The 22,322-nt window shown below is 43.1% G+C and overlaps 1 protein-coding gene across 1 annotated transcript in view; it reads left to right on the top strand.

Moving 5' to 3' along the window:
• Positions 1-22,322, top strand: part of ANO2 (anoctamin 2) — a 242,727-nt gene that overhangs the window by 185,904 nt on the left and 34,501 nt on the right. Inside the window, 5 exon segments of the mRNA XM_030215259.1 lie at positions 717-918; positions 4,684-4,795; positions 5,605-5,662; positions 5,750-5,850; positions 17,480-17,628. Coding sequence (XP_030071119.1) covers positions 717-918; positions 4,684-4,795; positions 5,605-5,662; positions 5,750-5,850; positions 17,480-17,628 — 622 coding nt within the window.

Raw genomic sequence — 22,322 nt, 5'->3', positions numbered from 1 at the left:
GTCCTGCATTCAATTTTGTAAATTTTTGAAAACATATCTGATTCAGAATACGTTTGAAAATAATCTGTGATAAAAGGCAGAATGAGGTAGAATGGATATGCAGTAAAATAATATAACAGTCTATGTACTTGTTATGAATGGTTGTCCAGTATGTGTTGGTGTTGTTACCTTTTAGAATGGTTGTTTTAGCTTGCTGTGCTTTCCTATCATTTTGATGGAGTTCTTTTATGTTTGTTTTTATTATGATTTTTATATTGCTATGTAAACCGTTCTGTTTTGTGAATACAATTTGAAATGGTATAGTAAATGAATAAACCATAAAAAATGTAAATGTTGCCAACCTACAATGTGCAACTTAAAATATTCTATAAATTTCATGTGTAAGTGTGTGACCTGTCCATGCTTCACCCACACCACACTATGCCCCGCCCATACCCACTATGCCCCATCCTTGCCCCACCCACACCCCACCCACATCCCGCTATGCTCCCCCCATGCCCCATCCACACATACATTTTGCAGTGAGGCACTAAAGCATTTAGATGCTCAGTTATAGAATAATGCCTAAGTGCATTTAGGCGCCTAACTGCCATTTATCCCCATTTGGGTACCTAATTTCACTGCCTAAAGTTAGGTGCCTAATTGGTTGACTATATATAGAATTAGGGAGATAATGTCAACACAACTTTTATCTGATTCATTTTTATTTCTTACAGATTACATTGTCGTTCTCAGCTGTCTTTGGTGTGATTATATATAGAATCACTGTTGCAGCGGCCTTGGCAGTTAGTACAAACGAGGGAACCAAATCAAACGCCCGTGTAACTGTGACCGCAACTGCTGTTATCATCAACCTGGTCGTGGTCCTTATACTGGATGAGATCTATGGGATGGTTGCTAAATGGCTGACTGAACTTGGTAAAGTGAACATTTCTGCTTTACACTTTGTCTCTCCTGACGTCCGCTGCAGCCTAGAAACTCTCATGCAGTGCATTAATGGTGATTGTAGAAGAAACTAATCTAAGATCTTACTAGTAGTGATGGGTGGACCGGGTTTGTGGGTGGGAAGGTCGTTGCAAATGGTGTTTGTCCTTTTTCTGTAGCTGAAAAATGGCCTGCGCTGGTACATAAGTACATAAGCACTTAAGCACTGCCACGCTGGGAAAAGACCAAAGGTCCATCAAGCCCAGCACTCTGTCTCCGACAGCGGCCAATCCAGGCCCCAAGAACCTGGCAAAAACCCTAAATTTAATAACGATCAATGGACTTTTCCTTCAGGAATCTATCTAGACCCCCATTAAACTCAGCAAGGCCAGCTGCCATCACTACCTTCTCTGGCAATGAGTTCCAGAGTCTAACTACGCACTGCGTAAAGAAAACCTTTCTCCGATTTGTTTTAAACCTACCACATTCTAATTTCATCTTGTGTCCCCTGGTTCTATTATTGTTAGAAAGTGTAAACAAATGCTTCACATCTGTCCGCTCTACCCCACTCAAAATTTTGTAGACCTCTATCATATCACCCCTCAGCTGCCTTTTCTCCAAGCTAAAGAGTCCTAGCCGTCTTAACCTCTCCTCATAGGGTAGTTGTCCCATCCCTTTTATCATTTTTGTCGCCCTTCTTTGCACCTTCTCCAATTCGAGAGGAACGAGAGGACATGAAATGAGATTGAAGGGGGGCAGACTCAGGAAAGATGTCAGGAAGTATTTTTTCACGGAGAGGGTGGTGGACGCTTGGAATGCCCTCCCGCGGGAGGTGGTGGAGATGAAAACGGTAACGGAGTTCAAACGTGCGTGGGATATGCATAGAGGAATCCTGTGCAGAAGGAATGGATCCTCAGAAGCTTAGCTGAAATTGGGTGGCGGAGCAGTTGGGGGGAAGAGGGGGTGGTGGTTGGGAGGCGAGGATAGGGGAGGGCAGACTTATACGGTCTGTACCAGAGCCGGTGATGGGAGGCGGGACTGGTGGTTGGGAGGCGGGAAATACTGCTGGGCAGACTTATATGGTCTGTGCCCTGAAAAGGACAGGTACAAATTCAAGGTAAGGTATACACATATGAGTTTGTCATGGGCAGACTGGATGGACCATGCAGGTCTTTATCTGCCGTCATCTACTATGTTACTATGTTACTATCTTTTTTTGAGATGAGGCGACCAGAACTGGTGTAGGCGTGTGGTTTGGACGCAGGTCCATTTTTCAGCACGCCTGGAAAAAAAAGGCCGAAAATGGACTTGTGACAAAATTAAAACCAGCACGTGTCCATTTCCGGCCTGAGACCTTACCGCCACTCACTGAGTTAGCAGTAAGGTCTCACGCGCTAACCGGGAGGTAATCATCAGTGCGCGTAAACTGCCAATTACCGCCAGGTAAGCGCCACGCAGAAGTGTTTTGGGACACTTTTCAAAAATGGAATTACCGGCTGGGTGGTAGTTCCAATTTGATGTGGGCTGGACGCGTGTAGGCACTTAGGCGCCTTAGTAAAAGGACCCCTAAATTTGCAAACAACCATTCGGTTTTGGCAATTACAAAATGGCACATATAATAAAGGGCAGAATTCTATGACTGGGCATCACAGTAACTGGGTACTATGCCTGTTCTGTACTGGTAATTATGCACATAATTTCTATTATAGAATTCTAGCATAAGTTGGCGTCAACGTGCAGTTACGTCACATCTATAAGTGGCAGAAATGTTAGCACCTAAATGTAATGTGTAAGTGCATAATTCACAGGACTCTAAAAGTCACATGCTTACATGTCAGTCCCCCGTACCCCACCCATGCCCGTCCCCTGTGAGCACCCACCTAAGAATTACACACTAAGTCATTTTAGCTTGTAATTCAAGAATAAGCCTTAGGTGTACCATGTGAATGCCAGGATTTTTTAAATTAAATGTGCGAGAGGCGCTTACTTCTGAGGGGCATAGGAGGGAGTTCAATAAATGCTGCCAAAACGTAGGTGTCGAAAAAATTCAGTACTAAGTGCTGATCTATAAAGGCTTCGTGCCTTATGTACAATAGCATTTACTGCCAGATTCTATATATTGCTCTTTGATTTCCACGTTAACAATGTGCATGCACATAACTTAAGTACATAAGTATTGCCATACTGGGAAAGACCAAACGTCCATCGAGCCCAGCATCATGTTTCCAACAGTGGCCAATCCAGGTCACAAGTACTTGTCAGAAACCCAAAGAGTAGCAACATTCCATGTAGAACCTCAAAGAATAGCAAGATTCTGGAATCCTAAAGAATAGCAACATTCCATTCAGAATCCCAAATACATAAGTACATAAGTATTGCCATACTGGGACAGACCAAAGGTCCATCAAGCCCAGCATCCTGTTTCCAACAGTGGCCAATCCAGGTCACAAGTACCTGTCAGAAACCCAAAGAGTAGCAACATTCCATGTAGAACCTCAAAGAATAGCAAGATTCTGGAATCCTAAAGAATAGCAACATTCCATTCAGAATCCCAAATACATAAGTACATAAGTATTGCCATACTGGGACAGACCAAAGGTCCATCGAGCCCAGCATCATGTTTCCAACAGTGGCCAATCCAGGTCACAAGTACCTGTCAGAAACCCAAAGAGTAGCAACATTCCATGTAGAACCTCAAAGAATAGCAAGATTCTGGAATCCTAAAGAATAGCAACATTCCATTCAGAATCCCAAATATATAAGTACATAAGTATTGCCATACTGGGACAGACCAAAGGTCCATCAAGCCCAGCATCATGTTTCCAACAGTGGCCAATCCAGGTCACAAGAACCTCGCACGATCCCCAAGAAGTTCAATACATTTTATGCTGTTTATCCCAGAAATAAGCAGTGGATTTTCCCCAAGTCAATTTAATAATGGTCTATGGACTTTTTCTTTAGGAAGCCATCCAAACCTTTTTTTAGTTAGCAAGCTAATCATCGCTGATAACTGGATGTTAATAAGCAATTATCAGCACTAATTGCCATTAATTAGAATGTATGCGCAGTACTTGGTAAGCGTATTCTGTAAAAGTTGAGGTGAGGCACTATGATTTGAATTCAGGGGGGCCCGGCCCGGTGGTGGATGGAGGGGGGGCAACAACGACCTCGGGGAGGCGGCTGGGGCGGGGCCCCGGTGGCGGCCTGGCCCCAGGCCTGGCCCAGTCTCTCGGCGGCCCTGATAGAATCTAGCCCTTAGTGTGGATCCTGCACCTATCTTGTGGATGCAAATGCTGTAAATGCCAGCAGCCAAGTTAGGCAGTATTCCGTAATGCCCGTGATTTATCTTGTTGGGCAGACTGGATAGACCGTTCAGGTCTTTATCTGCTGTCATTTACTATGTTACTATGACACACCCATGGCCACGCCCATTTTGTGATAGGCACAGTGGGAGCTAGTCACCATGCCTTATAGAATAGCGCATGTCCAGATGCAAGCGCAGATTTTAACGAGTGGCAATTAACATCAAGAATTGGTTATTAATACCCAATTATTGATGATTCAGAGCTCATTATCCAATGTTTTTCTGCGCACTGCTGTGGACGCCATATATAGAATTCGGGGCATAGTATCTCTCTTTCTTAATTTAAGCCTGTGGAAAATCAATTGGTTTAAGTAAAATGAAACTAAAAAACAAAAATGTTTTTTTGACAAAATATATGTCGATATATTAACACATACCGTTTATCTGCTCTTTAGAGGTACCCAAGACTGAGAAGACGTTTGAAGAAAGATTAATCCTAAAGGCTTTCCTACTGAAATTTGTGAATTCCTATTCGTCCATTTTTTATGTTGCCTTTTTTAAAGGAAGGTATGATGTCGGAAAACTGAAAATTCCATTAAAAGATGCTTTAGAATTTGTCTAAACTAGCGGTTGATTTTATGCACAGAAGACAGAAGAGCAGGCTCCCGTGATTTCTGCACTGTCCAAACTCTTGTCACGGTTCTAAAACTCTAGCGGGGAACAGAAAGTTGTCCCTGGATGTTTGGCCAGTGGTGCTCAGCGTTTTACCGACTGCCGCTGGGGTTACACCTGGAAATACGATGTCGGGTCATGTCCAGGATCCAGCATTAAGGGGCTCTTTTACTAAGGCGCTTAGGTTTGGAACTACCGCCTGGTTACGGGCGGTAATTCCATTTTTTACATGCGCCCAATACGTGCGGCAGAAAATATATATTTTTTTATTTTCTACCTCGTGGCGCTAACCGGGCGGTAATCAGCAGTGTACACACACTGACGATTACCACGCGGTTAACACGTGAGACCTTACCGCTAAGTCAATGGGGTGGTGGGAAGGTCTCAGGACCAAGATGGACGTTTACCATGTGCTTAGTAGAAAATAACTGCAATTTGTTTTATTTAGTTTTCAAATTTTAAATTTTGCTAAAATTATCTAGCTTGCATGAAAACTGTCTCACTTATGCTAACTTGGTTTTAGTAATTTAAAAAAAAAAAAAAAACAGCTCTGGTGCTTACTTACTGGGTCAAGTTCTCCGCTTATATTGCACAATTCTAATCCTAGTTTTTATCACACAGTTCTAATGCATAGCTTTTAACGCACAATTGTAATTCTCAGTTTATATCGCACAATTCTAATCCTCGGTTTTTATCGCATTCAGGTTTGTGGGCCGACCCGGGAGCTACGTGTACATTTTCCATGACTATCGAGTGGAGGAGGTAAGTAGTGTGCGAAGCCACCTGTTTTCATGGATGTTGCCTCGAAATGCTTCCTGCTGAAGGTGTCCTGCGTCTCTCCTGCTGCAGTGTGCGCCCGGAGGTTGTCTGATGGAGCTCTGTATGCAACTCAGTATCATCATGTTGGGAAAGCAGCTCATTCAAAACAACTTGTTTGAAATTGGAATCCCGTAAGTACTTCCCATTCCATTATTCTCCCCTTGACACCTCTGCACGTCTATAAACCAAACCCTACAGCAGGAGGGTGAACCATTCGGGTGTAGGTTAATTAGGAATTAAAACCACAATGCCAGATAAACCTATAGAATTAACTAGGGAATTGAACCAATAAATATCATTTGTCCTTCAGATTGTAAGCTCTTTGAGCAGGGACTGTCCTTCTATGTTAAATTGTACAGTGCTGCGTAACCCTAGTAGCGCTTTAGAAATGTTAAATAGTAGTACTAGTAAATATCAGCAAAAGCAGGGTCTAATATTCAAAAAATGCTGAGCTCCTACTAGTACTACTTAACATTTCTAGAGCGCTACTAGGGTTACGCAGCGCTGTACAATTTAACATAGAGGGACGGTCCCTGCTCAAAGAGCTTACAATCTAATAGATAAGAGTGAGACAAATATAGGACAATCAAGCCATGGTGACATCACTGGAGGTTGGCTCTTAGGCATTGGTGGAATGAGGCATTATGACATCACAATCTCAGCTCTGGTTAAATCACTGCTATATGTAATACTACTACTAAACATTTCTAGAGCGCTACTAGGGTTACGCAGCGCTGTACAATTTAACAAAGAGAGACAGTCCCTGCTCAAAGAGCTTACAATCTAATAGATAAGAGTGAGACAAATATAAGACAATCAAGCCATTGTGACATCACTGATGAGGTTGGCTCTTAGGCATTGGTGGAATGAGGCATTATGACATCACAATCTCAGCTCTGGTTAAATCACTGCTATATGTAATGCTACTACTACTACTTAACATTTCTAAAGCACTACTAGGGTTACGCAGCGCTGTACAATTTAACAAAGAGAGACAGTCCCTGCTCAAAGAGCTTACAATCTAATAGACAAGTGAACGGTCGGTCCGATAGGGGCAGTCAAATTGGGGCAGTCTGGATTCACTGAACGGTAAGGGTTAGGTGCCGAACGCAGCATTGAAGAGGTGGGCTTTAAGCAAAGACAAGTATAGCAAGTATAGGACAGTTGAGCCATTGTGACATCACTGATGAGGTTGACTCTTAGACATTGGTAGAATGAGGCATTATGACATCACAATCTCAGCTCTGGATACCAGAGACTGAAACTCTTCACACTAAGGGGGGAAGTGGGCCAAGTATAGGACAGTTGAGCCATTGTGACATCACTGATGAGGTTGGCTATTAGACATTGGTGGAATGAGGCATTATGACATCACAATCTCAGCTCTGGATACCAGAGACTGAAACTCTTCACACTAAGGGGGGGCCAAGTATAGGACAGTCGAGCCATTGTGACATCACTGATGAGGTTGGCTCTTAGGCATTGGTGGAATGAGGCATTATGACATCACAATCTCAGCTCTGGTTAAATCACTGCTATATGTAATGCTACTACTACTACTTAACATTTCTAAAGCACTACTAGGGTTACGCAGCGCTGTACAATTTAACAAAGAGAGACAGTCCCTGCTCAAAGAGCTTACAATCTAATAGACAAGTGAACAGTCAGTCCGATAGGGGCAGTCAAATTGGGGCAGTCTGGATTCACTGAAAGGTAAGGGTTAGGTGCCGAACGCAGCATTGAAGAGCTCCTAAATTTGAAGAGCTCCTAAATTTATGCTGTTAGATTTCTAAAGACCCTGTTTACTAAGCAGCGTTATAGGTGCGTTAACGTTTTTAACGCGCGTTAACCATCTATGTGCCTACACGCGCTAAGTGTAGGCTTGCTAAAAACACTAACGCACCTCAGTAAACAGGGCCCCTAGATTTGTTTTTGGTTCTGCCTAGTCCCGCCCATTAGTCATATGTACATATTGGAAATCTACACCTGTAAATCCCAGCTTTATAAAGTTGGGTTTTCAACACTTTTGGGGAATATATGTATAAATGCCAGCATTCACACATGCAAATCACAAATAGGGTTTCTAAAAAAAAATAAAACAAAGGATAAAAAAAGGCCTTAGTGATAAGTGGAAAAGGGATTTGTTTGGTGCTAGGAACTGACAGGCTGATGATCAAAAGCAAACGCCGGTGCTAGAGGCTGTTAGTGCCATACTAGCGCCGGTGTTTGCTACCGCCACATGATCAGAGCCCTCGAGCATGTGAAACAACGCGCTCAAGGGCTCTTAGCACAAGTAGCATGCAAATGTATGCTAAACAGGGCTCTTAGCGCAAGTAGCTTGCAAATGCATGCTAATCAGCGCTTAATGCATTCATCCCCGATGATCAGTGACCAGCTCGCCAAAGATTGGCTCCGAGCTGGCGTTAGGGTTTGCAGATCATTGGGGAGGAATGATGAGCCCTGTCCAGCATGCATTTGCATGCTGGCAGGCCCCCATTTCCCCCTACAGCAAACCTGCCAGCGAGGGCAGTTGAGGACGTCCAAAATTTGGACAGTTCCTTGATGGGGCTGTTGAGGACGTCCAAATTTTGGATGTTTCTATGAGAAAGACATCCTTAACTGCCCATTGCAGAAATGTCCAAAATTTGGACGTCCTCAACTGCCCCGTCACGGAACCGTCCAAATTTTGGACGTCCTCAACTGCCTTGTCGCTATACCTCCGACACCCCCTTGAAATTTGTCCGTTCCTGCAACAGGGCAGTTGAGGACGTCCATCTTCCGATTTTAAAGATGGGCGTCCTTCTCTTTTCATTGGTCTCCAGCCCAGACCTGTCAAACATGTGCGGGAGGATTGTGCTGAGTGCATGCTCAGGCACAATTGTCTCGCACTTCTACCCCATCATCAGAGATAATTGCACTGCTTAAATTTGCATGCATTATCTGTGATCATAGGTCTAATAGAGCCCCGCGCTGTTTGGAACAGCGCGGGGCTTTTGATCATCTGCCTGTGAGAGAGGAATTAGATAAACCAGGGAAGACAACCCACAACAGAATTTGCAGTTACAAGAAGCATGTCTGGTATAATGTGAGGAAACTCCTTTCTTTACCACAGTCCCTGTGTTCTTGGATAATTTAGAAGTTGTCTCTTACAATCCTGATTATAAGGTCATTGATGAAATGGTCTGGTTTGGAAAATGAGATTTCTCCCCTCTGTGTGTGTCCTCCTGTTCGCCCTGCTGCGTCAGTGTCTGAATTTCTTTATACTCTGGTGTGTTCATGGGGATGGCATCCTTCCTCACATTCTCTCCACTCACCGAGGATGCCACATGTAGAAAAGGAGCAGGGATATGATTTTGTTGTCTTTCCTGCCTTCCCCATGTGACATGAGTCCTGCTGGCAGAGTTTATGGTCCCGTTTCTTGTATAGCTGTATGTTTTTTTCCCCCTGTGTTGAACTGTTCTGAGCCTGCTTCTCATCAGGTTTTTTGTTTTAAAATTGGAGGAGCAGAAAATATGTTTCAGAGATCTTTTATGATTTTATTTCTACGTAGTAAAGTTCTTTGCTATTACGAGACATTCATCGTTGGTGGTTTTCTTTGAATTGTATTGTAGCAAGTGCTCTCTGGAAGAAGTAATCTTTCCGGAGATGATTATTTATTGCATTTGTACCCCACATTATCCCACCTTTTTGCAGGAGATGATTAGAACACAGGAACTGTCATACTGGGACAGACCGAAGGCCCATCATGCCCAGTTTCCTGTTTCCAATCCAGGTCACAAGTAGCTAGGAAGGAGAGACCCGAAAAAGTAGCAGGATTTCTTGCTGCTAACCCCTAGGGATGAGCGGTGGCTTTTCTCAGATCTACCTTGTTAATAATGGTTTATAGACTTTTCCTCCAGGAATTTTCCAAACCTTTCTTAAACCCAGCTACACTTAGCTGATTTTTACCACAGCTACTGCAGTTCTATCAGGCATTTTTTTTCTGAAAGATGTAGTTAATGCTGCAAGGCTTTTTGAACAGAGCATGTTCAATGGTGCTGTGTCACTTGCTTGTATTTAATGGAATTTGTTGTATACAAAAGATGAGAATTGGAGCCTTGGTTTGCTCCATCTGCAAAGTGTAGTGTCTACAAAGTTAACGGCCCTGTCAAGCAGTGCATTTGAATTTATTTGACAAATGGAATGCATTAAAAGAAACTGAAAAGTTGCCCGAGATTCTTTTCCCTTTCAGGTCACAGTGAAAAGCCTAGGCTCACTGTGCCAGTACTATTTCGAGAGATTCATGTGGTAATGCACTCAGGAATTGCTTTTCCACATCCGCTATAAAAAGGTTAAACCAGACAGTAGTGGTTCCCAGCTCAGGGAAGCCAGGATACAAATTCGACTGCTGTTCCTGGGGATCTTGGGCAAGTCATGTAACTCTCCATGGTCTCAGGTACAAACTTGTCCTTTAGGGACAGGGATAGCCCTAGAGCACCTGAATGTAACTCAGCTTGAGCTTCTAAATCCGAGCCTCTTTTTCTGGTGTTCTTAGCAATGTCTCTAAAACAGGCTTAAGATAAGTACTTTCCTGTCCAATGAGCTTAGGCACCCTGTAATAAACTTAGCCCCTTTCTGTTGCAAGTTATCATGGTGTACCATTGTCACCTATTTCAGGGTTGCACTGAGTTTCTGATGAAGAAAATGTTAAAAAGTCCTTTTTTCATGGAAAGTGCGGTGCCTTACGCATTTCTCATATGCCTGTCGAGTTATATGTGTATATCCAGTATATCTGTAACTTTACTCAGACTAAGCGGAAGAGTCCCAGGGATGTGATTGGGGACAGGCTTGCACGATTGTTCATAAAAATCATTCACGGTGATGGCCCGACCTACTTGCTAGACCTTGTGGACCTCCCTCCCAGAAATGCTAAAAAATCAGCTCGCGCATTTCTTAATTTACACTTCCCCAGCTGCAAAGGACTAAAATACAAACTAACACACTCGACTAGCTTTTCCTACATAAGCACACAACTCTGGAATGCACTACCAACTAACTTGAAAACAATTAATGAAGTAACTATCTTTCGCAAAGCTCTAAAAACCTATCTCTTCAAGCTAGCTTACCACGAGAACCCATAGACTAACTATAACACTTCGCCGCTCCACCCTGATTCAGAAAGGCATCTTTATTGCTGTTTGCTTAGATCTTTTTGTAACACTTTGTAACACCAATTGTACCTACGACCCTGAAATGGCTTTGCCATAACAGGTCTTTGTAAGCCACATTGAGCCTGCAAATAGGTGGGAAAATGTGGGATACAAGTACAATAAATAAATAAATTTTATGTTTCTGTATATTAGCCTGAAACATCTGTGCATAGTCAAGAGCAGGTGTAAATGTAGGAGCTTATTTCGGAAGCACTATTGAGTTACAGATGTGCACAAACCAGCATTTAGATATTTTTATTGCATAAATGTCAAAATCAATATTTTACAAAGCCTGGAATATAAAACTCTTAACATGTGAATGTGGCACAGGGATTATAGTCCAGGTGTGTTCTGGGCAGGTGCAGAATATTCCCCATTTCAGAAGGAGAATGCATGGCTACATTAGTATTCACGCCTGTTACACAGACGTCTAGTTTTCAGAAAAGTGCTCCACCGGAGGGATTAGGGGAAGCTCGCCCCTTTAATGCCCAAGTGGTTGACATCCCCCCTGAAAACAAAACTGGCATGTTTCAGGGAACAATAAATGTTTATGTTTCTGGATTGGCTGACATAAAGTTTTATGTTGCCATTTCATAACATAAATGTGCCTGTGCCCATGTGACCCTTTGATATTGTAGACATTTATGATTCTAAAATGGATGATCCTGCCCAGGGCTATTTTTGTGGGGGTACTTGGGGGTACTGAGTACCGGCACCTTTTCATTGTCTACTAAAATTGACCCATGGTCCCCAAGTTTGTGTGAAAGAGCTCAGGTCCTACACATCAATTCTGCCTTGTCATAGATTCTGTGACTGGTTGCAGGGGGCCTGATCATTGTGGTCCCTCAGTGATCACCTCACTCCTGAAGGGTGGCCTGGCATTTGAGTACCGGCACCTTTTACGTTAGAAAAAACGCACTGATCCTGCCAAAAGTAACTGGCACATAAACATCCATTTCACCATGTATTTTAGAACCGACTCTACATCAGCAGATCCTGTTCTAAAATACTGGTGAAACTGGAGATGGACCAACCTAGATGTCTTGGTTCCACTGTACATCCTTTCTAAAATCCACCTTGGAAGCACATAATACCCCTGGGGTAATTTTCAAAACAGAAAAATGTTCATACGTTCATTATGAAAATCCACTGGTACCCATACAGGCTAAACAGGTGCTGTATTATTAATGTCTACACTAAGGGAGAAGTTATTAATGTGGACTACTGTTAAGACATGTTATTTTATTGTTAACCCCAGTTATTATTAACTAGGTCTCATTGCATAAAATGGTTCCTGTGCTAAAATAGCATGAGTTAGTGGTAAAATAACACATCTTAACGGTAGCCCATGTTGATAAGGTCCCCTCTTGTGAAGAGTTTCAGTCTCTGGTAACCAGAGCTGATATTGTGATGTCATAATGCCTCATTCCACCAATAAGAGCCAACCTCATCAGTGATGTCACAATGGCTTGATTGTCCTAGGCTCACTTTTGTTACATATAGCAATGATTTAACCAGAGCTGATATTGTGATGTCATATTGTCTCATTCCACCAATAAGAGCCAACCTCATCAGTGATGTCACAATGGCATGAGTGTCCTATACTTGGCTCACTTTTGTTACATATAACAGTGATTCTGATTTTTAGAGACATTTCTTTTCTCTTTAATTAAGAGAGGGGAAGTTATTAATACAGGCTACCATTAAGATGTGTTATTTTACCGTTCTCAGTTATTAGTAACTAGATCTCATAATGTAAAATGGGATATGTGCTAAAATAGCATGAGTTAGTAGTAAAATAACACATAGCAGTAGCCCACATTGAAAACCATGCCCTTAAGTCATAAAATTATCATTCATGTCTATCGCTGCAATGTTTAACTTAAAGGCACATTTTAATAAAATGGAGGAAGAGATTCTGGTCAACGTAACTCAGCAAATACTGCATATAGATATACACCCAGAGAGTTATGTGAGCTTGTGATCGAATAAGTGTATCCTGCTCTCCATACCTAGCTTTTTGAGCACAGATCGTAAGGATCTTAAGGGCGGGTGGGAGGTGATTGGAAATGGTAACTTTTGTAAGGCTGTTTTCCAAAAGAGTTTAGTGGGGTATAGAATGGAGTTGTTAATGGGTGGGGAGGGTACGAGAACATGGTAAAATCTGTTAGCATAGCTGGGTTTAACAAAGGTGTGGACGAGAAAAGTCCATAAACCATTTTGAAGGTGGACTTGGGAAAATCCACAGCTTATTCCTGTGATTAAGCAGCATGAAATCTATTTTACTGTTTTGGGATCTCGCCAGATACTTGTGACCTGGATTGGCCACTGTCGGAAACAGGATCCTAGGTTAGATGGACCTTAAGTCTGTTCCAGAACAGCATTACTTATGTACTTAAGAACTGGGTTTATGAGATTTTTATTGTGAATGTGAATCATTTTATAACGTAACATGGCTCAGTCCATTTTGGCGAGGCATAAGAATCAAATATTGTAATAAATAAATAACATTTTCTACATCTCTATTCCTACACCTTCCCATACAAAAAGAGACGGTAACACATGCAGAATAAACCCTGAAACAATGGCAAACCTCAGCAAATTCGATTTGCAATATCAGTGAAGCTCAGGATCCTCCCAAAATGAACACTGGGCTGTTTGAGAGAACCACACAGAAAAAAAAAAAAACAGCTGAAATGACTGAATTGTATTTGAGGGGCCAGAGAAAGCCGAAGGGAGGAACTCGGAGAAAACAAAGCCGGAATCTCTCAAGATAGCAGCAGTAGGCAGTGACTGGGAAGGGAGCTACAGCAGAGTAGCAACACACATAAACAGAAAATGACAGAGCTGCTCTGCCAAGCTAGCTGGGTACTAAGAGGCGTGGAGTAGACACTTTTAGTTCTGTACAAATCCTCGGTGATCCTTTAAACATCTCTCAGTTGAACCAGGTACTCCTTGACTTTGAAAGGAAATGAGGACCCAAGGGAGAACTTGCCAGCTTAGGGGGGCCCTTTTACTAAAGGGTTGGCATGCAGCAATAAGTTTCCCGTGCACCAATCCTGAACTACAGCCGGGTTACCGCAGCAGCCCGACGGTAATTCTGCCCCCAGCACTTGCCATTTCCGAATCTATAAAAATTATTTTCCGTATTTTTACCACCTGGGTTACCCGGGTTAGAGCTGGAGCCTCTACCGCCACCTCAATGAGTATCAGTAAGTGCCCCCACCCCGAAATTGCCGCATGGCAAGTGCGAACTTACTGCACGGCCATTTCTCTTTTTTTTTTTTTTTTTTGGCCTTTTTACCTTCTTCAGTAAAAGGGGCCTTGGCGCATGCACGGCAAAAACACATGCTACCGCTAGCTCAGGGTCCCTTTCACCGCTTCTTGTTAAAAGCGCTCCTTAGAGATCTGTTTTCTAACACCCCACTAGAGTTTGATGCAGAGAACAGAACTATCCCACTGTATAATGTGAAGCGTCTGTTTATGCTTTCCAAAAATACTAAGACTAGGGGGCATGCGATGAAGCTACAAAGTAGTAAATTTAAAATGAATCTGAGAAAATGTTTCTTCACTCAATGTGTAATTAAACTCTGGAATTTGTTGCCAGACAATGTAGTAAAGGTGGTTAGCTTAACAGAGTTTAAAAAAGGTTTGGACAGCTTCCTAATAGAAAAGACCATAGACCATTGTTAAATTGGATTTGGGAAAAATCCACTATTTCTGGGATAAGCAGCATAAAATGTTTTGTACTTTTTTGGGATCTTGCCAGGTGTTTGTGACCTGGATTGGCCACTGTTGGAAACAGGATGCTGGGATCGATGGACTTTTGCTCTGTCCTAGTGTGGCAATACTTATGTACTTATAATGGGACTCGCGACCAAAGCATCCCTATAGCATAAAATCCCCCCAACCTGTCACCTTGGGGCTCCTCTTTGACAGGGAATGGGAGCCCTGGCATTTTCAGTAGCTGGGCCAACACTATGAACCTGTTGCTAGTTGATTTGAGGGGTATTGGTGAGACAACATTTAGGAGGAAACTGAAAGCTTATTTACTTAGACTGGCTTATTCAGAATTAGGTAGCAGTATGCCATAAGTTGTGATCCAGTCCTCTGATAGGTCAACAAGCGCTATTGAAATGGTAGTTAAAGGTTTTGTTTATATGTGATGTGGGTTATGTTCTGTTTGTCTGCTTTGAGATTTGTTTCATTTGATTTTATGTATGTGGTTTTAATTTTAATTATAGATAGAGAGAAGTACATAGTATAATGTAGAGGATTTATTCTATTTTTTTTCTGACTTTTTAGTTGGTATGCTTTAGGTTTATAGATTATTTAGTTAGATTAGGTGGACCATATTATTGTAAATCACTCTCATGGGTTTATCCACCAAGGACAGTATATCAAGTATATAAAAACACAAAGCCCAATTTTACCACAATGTCAAGTTCACAATTGAAAATCCACGTACGTGGAGAACTCAGTAGATCCCATGGGGTAGAGAATAAATACAATATTTATTAATATTTTCTTTAAGAAAATATTAACAAATATTGTTTGTTTGATTATTAATACTATTTTTGTCTGGTTCTAGTTTTTTGAATAAGCCTGGTTTATATTCCCACTCCTTTTTGTATGTATGAGTTCACAACTGAGACATGCAAGCTCGGAAGTACTGTAGAAAATGCTCTGCCAACATTTTTCTAAAATACCTGCAGGAGAGCTTCTGAATTAATTGACACGTGCAGTGGGAATATCCATTCTAGAAGCATTTCTGTGGATAAATTCAGTGATCCATTCCTGGCAGTTTCCAAGTGGAAGTGACACCGTTTGCACATGGAGCTGCCCAGTTTTACAAATCTAGAGCAGCGCTGCTGAGAGACACAGCCGGACTGCCCCCAACCTGGGCCACCACCGCAACGTGTAAAATGGGGAATATAACGCATATAGATGTTTGTCCTACTCACAACACCCAAACTATACCCTCTTGAAATATCTGTATGTTGTGGATCTCCGCATGTACATAGCAACATTCTGGAATCACCATTTACACATATATGTAATCTGCACATCAAGGGGCCCAACGTGCGTCAATTTTGAGTTACCGTCCGGCTACCGCATGGCCCTTGCAGTAATTTTATTTTTGATGCGCGTCCGCTATGCGCGCTGGAAAATATGGACGGTAATCAGGTGGCAATGGTCATTCTACACGTGTAGACCATTACCACCCAGTTATTACATGAGACCTTACCGCTAGGTCAATGACTGGCAGTAAGGTCTCAGACTCAAAATGGACATGCGGCAATTTTCATTTTGCCACGCATCTATTTTCGGCAAAAATTTTAAAAAGGCATTTTTTACAGTTGCGCTGAAAAATGATTTTGTGTGCACCCAAAACTTGCGTCTACAACAGGCCATGTTTCAGCGCCCCCTAGTTTATCAAGCTTTATCAAGTTTATTTATTAGTTTACTATCCTGCTCTATGAAGCATCTTCAAGGCAGCTTACAATCTAAAAGATATAGAAAAAGGGGTGAACACGTATACAAACGAAGAACGAAACATGACTTTGTAGGGCAGTGGGGAGAACTACAATAATTGATAGGATAGAAGGAGGAGGGAAAGGAGAAGAGGGAGGTTACAAGTATCTTTCAAAGTATTTCCCGACATGTCTATAGTTGATAGGTGAAAGCTCATTTATAGGCGTCTTTAAAAAGATACGTTTTAAGTTCAGTTTTCAATTGGGTAAGTGATGTTTAAAGGCGAAGAGAAACAAGGAGTGAGTTCCAAAGGCATTGCCCCTGTATCTGCCACTATTTACATGTGGTGATGCTTCTAAAATAAGGGACCTTATTATTGGGTTACAGCATGTGTACTGGTTGTATCCCATTTAGAATTTTAGGTAATTAAATGGGAAATATTTTAAATAAATAAATAAAACATTTCTTGGAACTACACTGGGAAAAAGAAGCATGTCTAAGTGTGCCACTGATTTCACTGGTATGGTATCTGTTCAATTTTTCTGATGTACTTTTACTTGTATTTAGTTGAATGCATCATGCACAACTTCAAACCCAAGTTGGGTAGGCGGTTACTAAGTTCGATAAAATAAACAAAGACTTAGACATCTGCAAGCCTGAATGTTTGGCTTCTTTTACACACGATCTGTCATGCTTTCACAGATTTCCAGCACGGACCTGAAGTCTCAGTCATGTATCACAGAATTATCTTGAAATAGAACATGGCCAACCATGAATGACTTGTGTGCAGATTTATAAGACATTAACCAATAGCTTATTTTCTTGGCGTCCTCAAGCCTACATTAATTACCTGTAGAAAATTGTATGCCTGAATTTTACTGAGAGTAGAGAAGCAGGAAAATCTATGTTTAGCTAACTAGTTTATAATATTCCTTCTTCATTCTGTTGTAACAGAGAAGTACCAGTGTACAGGGTGAGAAAAAGAGAGCCTGGATTATTTTTGAAGCATGATTTGACTCTGAACATTTTTGATAAAATTAGATAAAATCCTCCTTTTCATTTGAAATTGGTTTAATTTAGGTTTTTCACATTCCAGGAAACTAAAGAACATGCATCGGAAACTAAAAGAAAAAAGAACAGAAACCGGAGAGAGCAATGAGAGCAATTCCAGAGAACCTCGTCAGTGGGACCTTGACCATTCATTGGAACCTTTTACTGGCTTGACACCTGAATATATGGAAATGAGTAAGATAGATCCATATCTAATTACTTTTATGAATGATTTCTGATTTACAAAGAGGTTGAGATTCAGAAGATTTAGCTGGATAACTCTGGCAGTTAGCTGGACAAGTTTTCATGGTTAAGATCGCCATCGCCTCGTCACACCATCACTTAAGGGGAGAGTTATCAATGTGAATTATTGTTAAGACATGTTTACCGTTAACTAACTCTCATTGCATAAAATGGGACCTGTGGTAAAATAGCTTGAGGGAAACGCAGACAGGCAATTTGCAAAGGCTGCCTGCTTGTGCTCCCTCCCGCTCCCCCCCCCACCCCCCCCCCCCCCCCCCCCCCAGTGAACCTCCCTGAATCTTTAAGATTCCCTGGTGGACCAGTGGACCCTAACCTCCTCCTGACCCCCTCGCACCAAAAATTGCTCTGATGGTCTAGCAACTCCCTCTTCTCTTCCCCCTCCCCCTACATTGAAAAAGATGGAGGTAGGAGGGAAGGAGCAACACCTCCCCCCTCCTGTCTCTGGGCCTGTCCTGTGCAAAATGGTGGTGCCCAACCCCTGCCCAGTGCATCCTGGAATGCACTGTGTGGTGCTAAGCACTAGATAATGAGGACAACTCCTTATATGGCGATTAGCCCTGCCCAGTGAATCACAGGACAGGGGCTGTGCACTACCATTTTGCACAGGATGGGCCCAGAGGCAGGAGGAAGGCGGCGTTGCTCCTGCCCTGCTGCCCCCATCTTTTTCAAGGTATGGGGAGGAGGTCACTAGATCACCAGGTCAATTCTTGGTGCTAGGGATCAGGAGGGTGTGTTGGGGAGGAGGGGAGGGGTCGCTAGACCACCAGGCCATTCTTGGTGCAGGGATGGGTTGGGAGGGGGTGTGGGGGAGGAGAGGAGGGGGTCACTAGACCACCAGGGCCTTTGTACATAGGTTGCTGTTCGTGACCTGGTAAATTTCCCTGTGGCATCCATATTTAATGGGTGCCACTATGCATCGCCTCCCCCCCCCAAGAGGGTTACAGAAAAAAACATACATAAAAATCCAACATAAACCAGCACATTAGAATCTAACAAATATAATGAGACACATCAACAAAAAGCTTGTAGATGCCGTTCAATGCCATGTGGGTATTGGTCTGACTATATGGATGAAGTTAAGAAGACGCATTTGTTCAGTTAAATCTCCTGCTCGGTGGCTTTTTGAATATGGACCATGTTCTACATCTCTGATATTTACTTTTAAATATTGTAAATACATTGCATTTCCTATCTGACGTTCCATGCCATGATTCAAAGACATTAAAACACAAGCCGTTATTAAATCAATAAGACTATTATTCACTCTGTGACTTCATCTCAGAATGTTACATAAATATCTCAGGGCTCCATCTATTTGGGGGTCAAGAACTAAAACCACAACAGACTCAACTAAAGAGAAAAAAAAATCCGTATAAAATGAATAGTTAAAAGAATTGATCACACGTAATGAAAATGTCAGTCATGTCTTGGTTAGAAACCTTAAAATGCTCTTTGTCACTTCATGAGCCATTTCCATTAGTATGTTTTGAACAGTTCACAGGCACATTGTTCCTGATATAACAGATCAAATGAGTCACAGATGTTGAGTGTCTGCCATGTTTTCTGTTTCTTGTTCAGCTCCCCCTCATGCTTTTTCATAACTGTGAGTACAAATTTCTGCTTCAGAATTTCAATGATTCCACTCTGATCATGAGTGTACTCAGCACGAATCGCAACGGATTTTCTTATGAGCAATGAACACAAGATTATTAGACATTCTTTATTTTGGGTTTTTATCATGTACATCCTACAGTCTCAACCCAAACATCTGCAGGGCTTTAAAATACTTTCTGTAAATACATTTGGGAGAAGTTTTCAAAGGCTTGAGTAGAATCTGTATCTATAAAACCACATATTTATTTGGGGGAAAAATTACGAAGGTAGACTAAGCACATGGACTTAGCATACCACGAAAGACTTACCACAGGACGCTTTAAAGCATCCTGTGGTCATTTTTTTTTATTTGCGCTAATCATGTGCTATTTATTTTAAAAAAATTTTTTGGGGGAAGGGGGCATGGCAGGGTGGGAAATGGACATTGAAACAGCCGGCTTCTCCTACATAAGCGCACAACTATGGAATGGGCTCCCAAAAGCTGTGAAAATAATCTACGACCACTTGAACTTCAGGAAATCACTAAAAACTAACCTCTTCAAAAAGGCCTACCCCAACGATCCCACGTAACCCTCTTCACCTACCAACACAGCATGACTATGATCGAACAGGACATCACGCAATCTTCATCCATTCCGACACTTCACTTATACCTCAAACGATCACTATACAACTTTGTATTTGTTATCCACCGACTGGGCAAACGCCTTTGACGGTACCACGTAAGCCACATTGAGCCTGCAAATAGGTGGGAAAATGTGGGGTACAAATGCAACAAATAACCAGCTAGTGCTTTCACATTAGCATACACTAACTGTTTAACTCAGGGTTAACGTGGGAGCACTTACTGTGCACCAGTGGAAAAGTTATCCTAGCACCACCAAACAGAATAAAAGGCCTTTCACTTTTATTTGAGGTGCTTAAAAGACATTCATACTCTCTAGCCACCTAATAAGTCAATCATCAAAAACGAACAGGAGAAGAGCGGATTGGTCTGCGTGCATTGTAAGTGGGCATATATCTTGCCTCTGAGGTGCCAGTGAAGGGAGGTGGTGGTATGTGGCCAGATTCCCATAGGATCATTCCCTTACTGAGACTGATCCACCTTAGAGTAGGTGGAGTTGCACCTGTTAGTCAAGGGGCGTGGCTCAGGCAGGGAGGTGGTTACATTGCCCTGAGGCAGAACAGATCAGGGAGGCCTCAAGTGAAGAGGTTTCCAGGAAGAGGCCCCCAAGTCAAAAGGTCTCTAAGGGAATGGCAACTGAGGCTACAGTACTTGAAGGGAGTGCTAGGGAAGAGAAGTAGCCAGACAGTGTTTCCCTGAGGTGGGAAACTGTAAGCAGTCAATGATACATAGACTGAAGACTGCCAAGGTAGGAGACAACCTACCTTGCAGAGTATTCCTGAGGTGACGTTAGTTGCTGAGTGTTTGGGCCTGGCTAGGAGCCAGCCCCATGAAGAGTACTGCAGGGCAGGGTTGCCAGGTGGAAAATTTTTTTCCCACCCAAACGAGCCCAAATCCAGCCCAAACCCCGCCCCTGACACCCCCACCCCAGGTCATCACCCCGCCCCCCGCCGTCATCATCCCCGCACCTGCCGTCATCGGCCCCGCCTCCCATGTCATTGGCCCCGCCCAGAACGTCATTAACCCCGCCCAAAACGTCACTCCCGCCCCCCCGCGGCCGAAAAAAACGCTTAAAAAACCGCCCAAAAGACCCCAAACAAGCCCAAAAAAACGCAACCCGCCGCAGGCAAAAATTTCCCGCGGCGGGTCGCGGAAAACCGCCCAATTGGGCGGTAAAACCGCCCACCTGGCAACACTGCTGCAGGGTCGCCGAGAGACTGAGCCGGGCCTGGGGCAAGGCCAACCCCAGGGCAACCGCCGCCACCCCCCCCCCAATCACTACTACTGTCGCCTCTCTCTCCTGCTCCCAGGCCGCTGGCGCCGTAATCCCAGTCTCCACCTGCCTACCCTCAGCTCCGTCAACAGCCCCCTTCTGTCTGCCACCAGGCCCCCTGCATTAAAAAAAAATAAAAATCTCTAATCGGCAGTGCAGTGCCTCATCTCTGTGTGAAAGCTGCAGATCGCCTCTCCTCGGGCCTTCCCTCACAGTGCTCCGCCCTCGCGGAAATAGGAAGTTACATCAGACAAGGGCAGGACACATTGAGGGAAGGCCCGAGGTGATCTGCCGCTTTCACACAGACGCGAGGCGCTGCGCTGATTAGAAATTTTTTTCCCTTAAATGCAGAGGGCCCGGTGGCAGACAGAAGGGGGCTGTCAAGGGAGCTGAGGGTAGGCAGGTGGAGACTGGGGACAGTGGCGCCGGCGCCCTTGGAGCAGGAGAAGGAGAGAGCCCCCTTTTATGTGCACAGATGAAGTATTTTTGACTTTTACATGCAACCTGTGTTTGAGTCCACCACATTTGTGTGAGGTCCGGCAGCCAGCCGCTAGCCACAGTGCCTTAGTGACACAACAACACTAAAGTTCGTAATGGTCATCACACAACTCTCCCGTCGTACGAATCCTTTATGTGGTCCTACCACAACATCACCTTGTATTCGTTTACTCCGTACAAATAGGTGGGAAAATGTGGGATACAAATGTAACAAAAAAATTACCTTCAAAAATGTCAGTTCGGACTTTCTGTCCTTAACTCTGGGTCGAATCACCCGATTTAAATAATTCTGATGAAGAGCTCAGATGTGATTTGTTTGGGATTCCAATTATTCGTTCTGTGAGAGCGGTGGGGGAATTGGTAAGGAACGAGGAATTTATTTGTCTACCATTCATTGTATAAGGTGGTCAAGAATGGCTGCAAACATTGAATATTTGCATCCAAGAGGTTTCAAAGTAGCTTCATGCTCATGGGCTGCTATTGAATGTGACAAAATCGTAAGTGCGATGGATATCCAGGCAGGAAGAAGTCCCACCTTTTCAGACAGAGTTGCGTGGAATGGGTATTTGGTTGTCCCATACAGTGAAGGATTTGGGAGTCTGGAGTGATATAGCT

The sequence above is a fragment of the Microcaecilia unicolor genome, chromosome 9, assembly GCF_901765095.1.
Source record: "Microcaecilia unicolor chromosome 9, aMicUni1.1, whole genome shotgun sequence".
NCBI classification, from domain to species: domain Eukaryota; kingdom Metazoa; phylum Chordata; class Amphibia; order Gymnophiona; family Siphonopidae; genus Microcaecilia; species Microcaecilia unicolor.
This window is presented reverse-complemented; position numbering and strand designations above follow the sequence as displayed.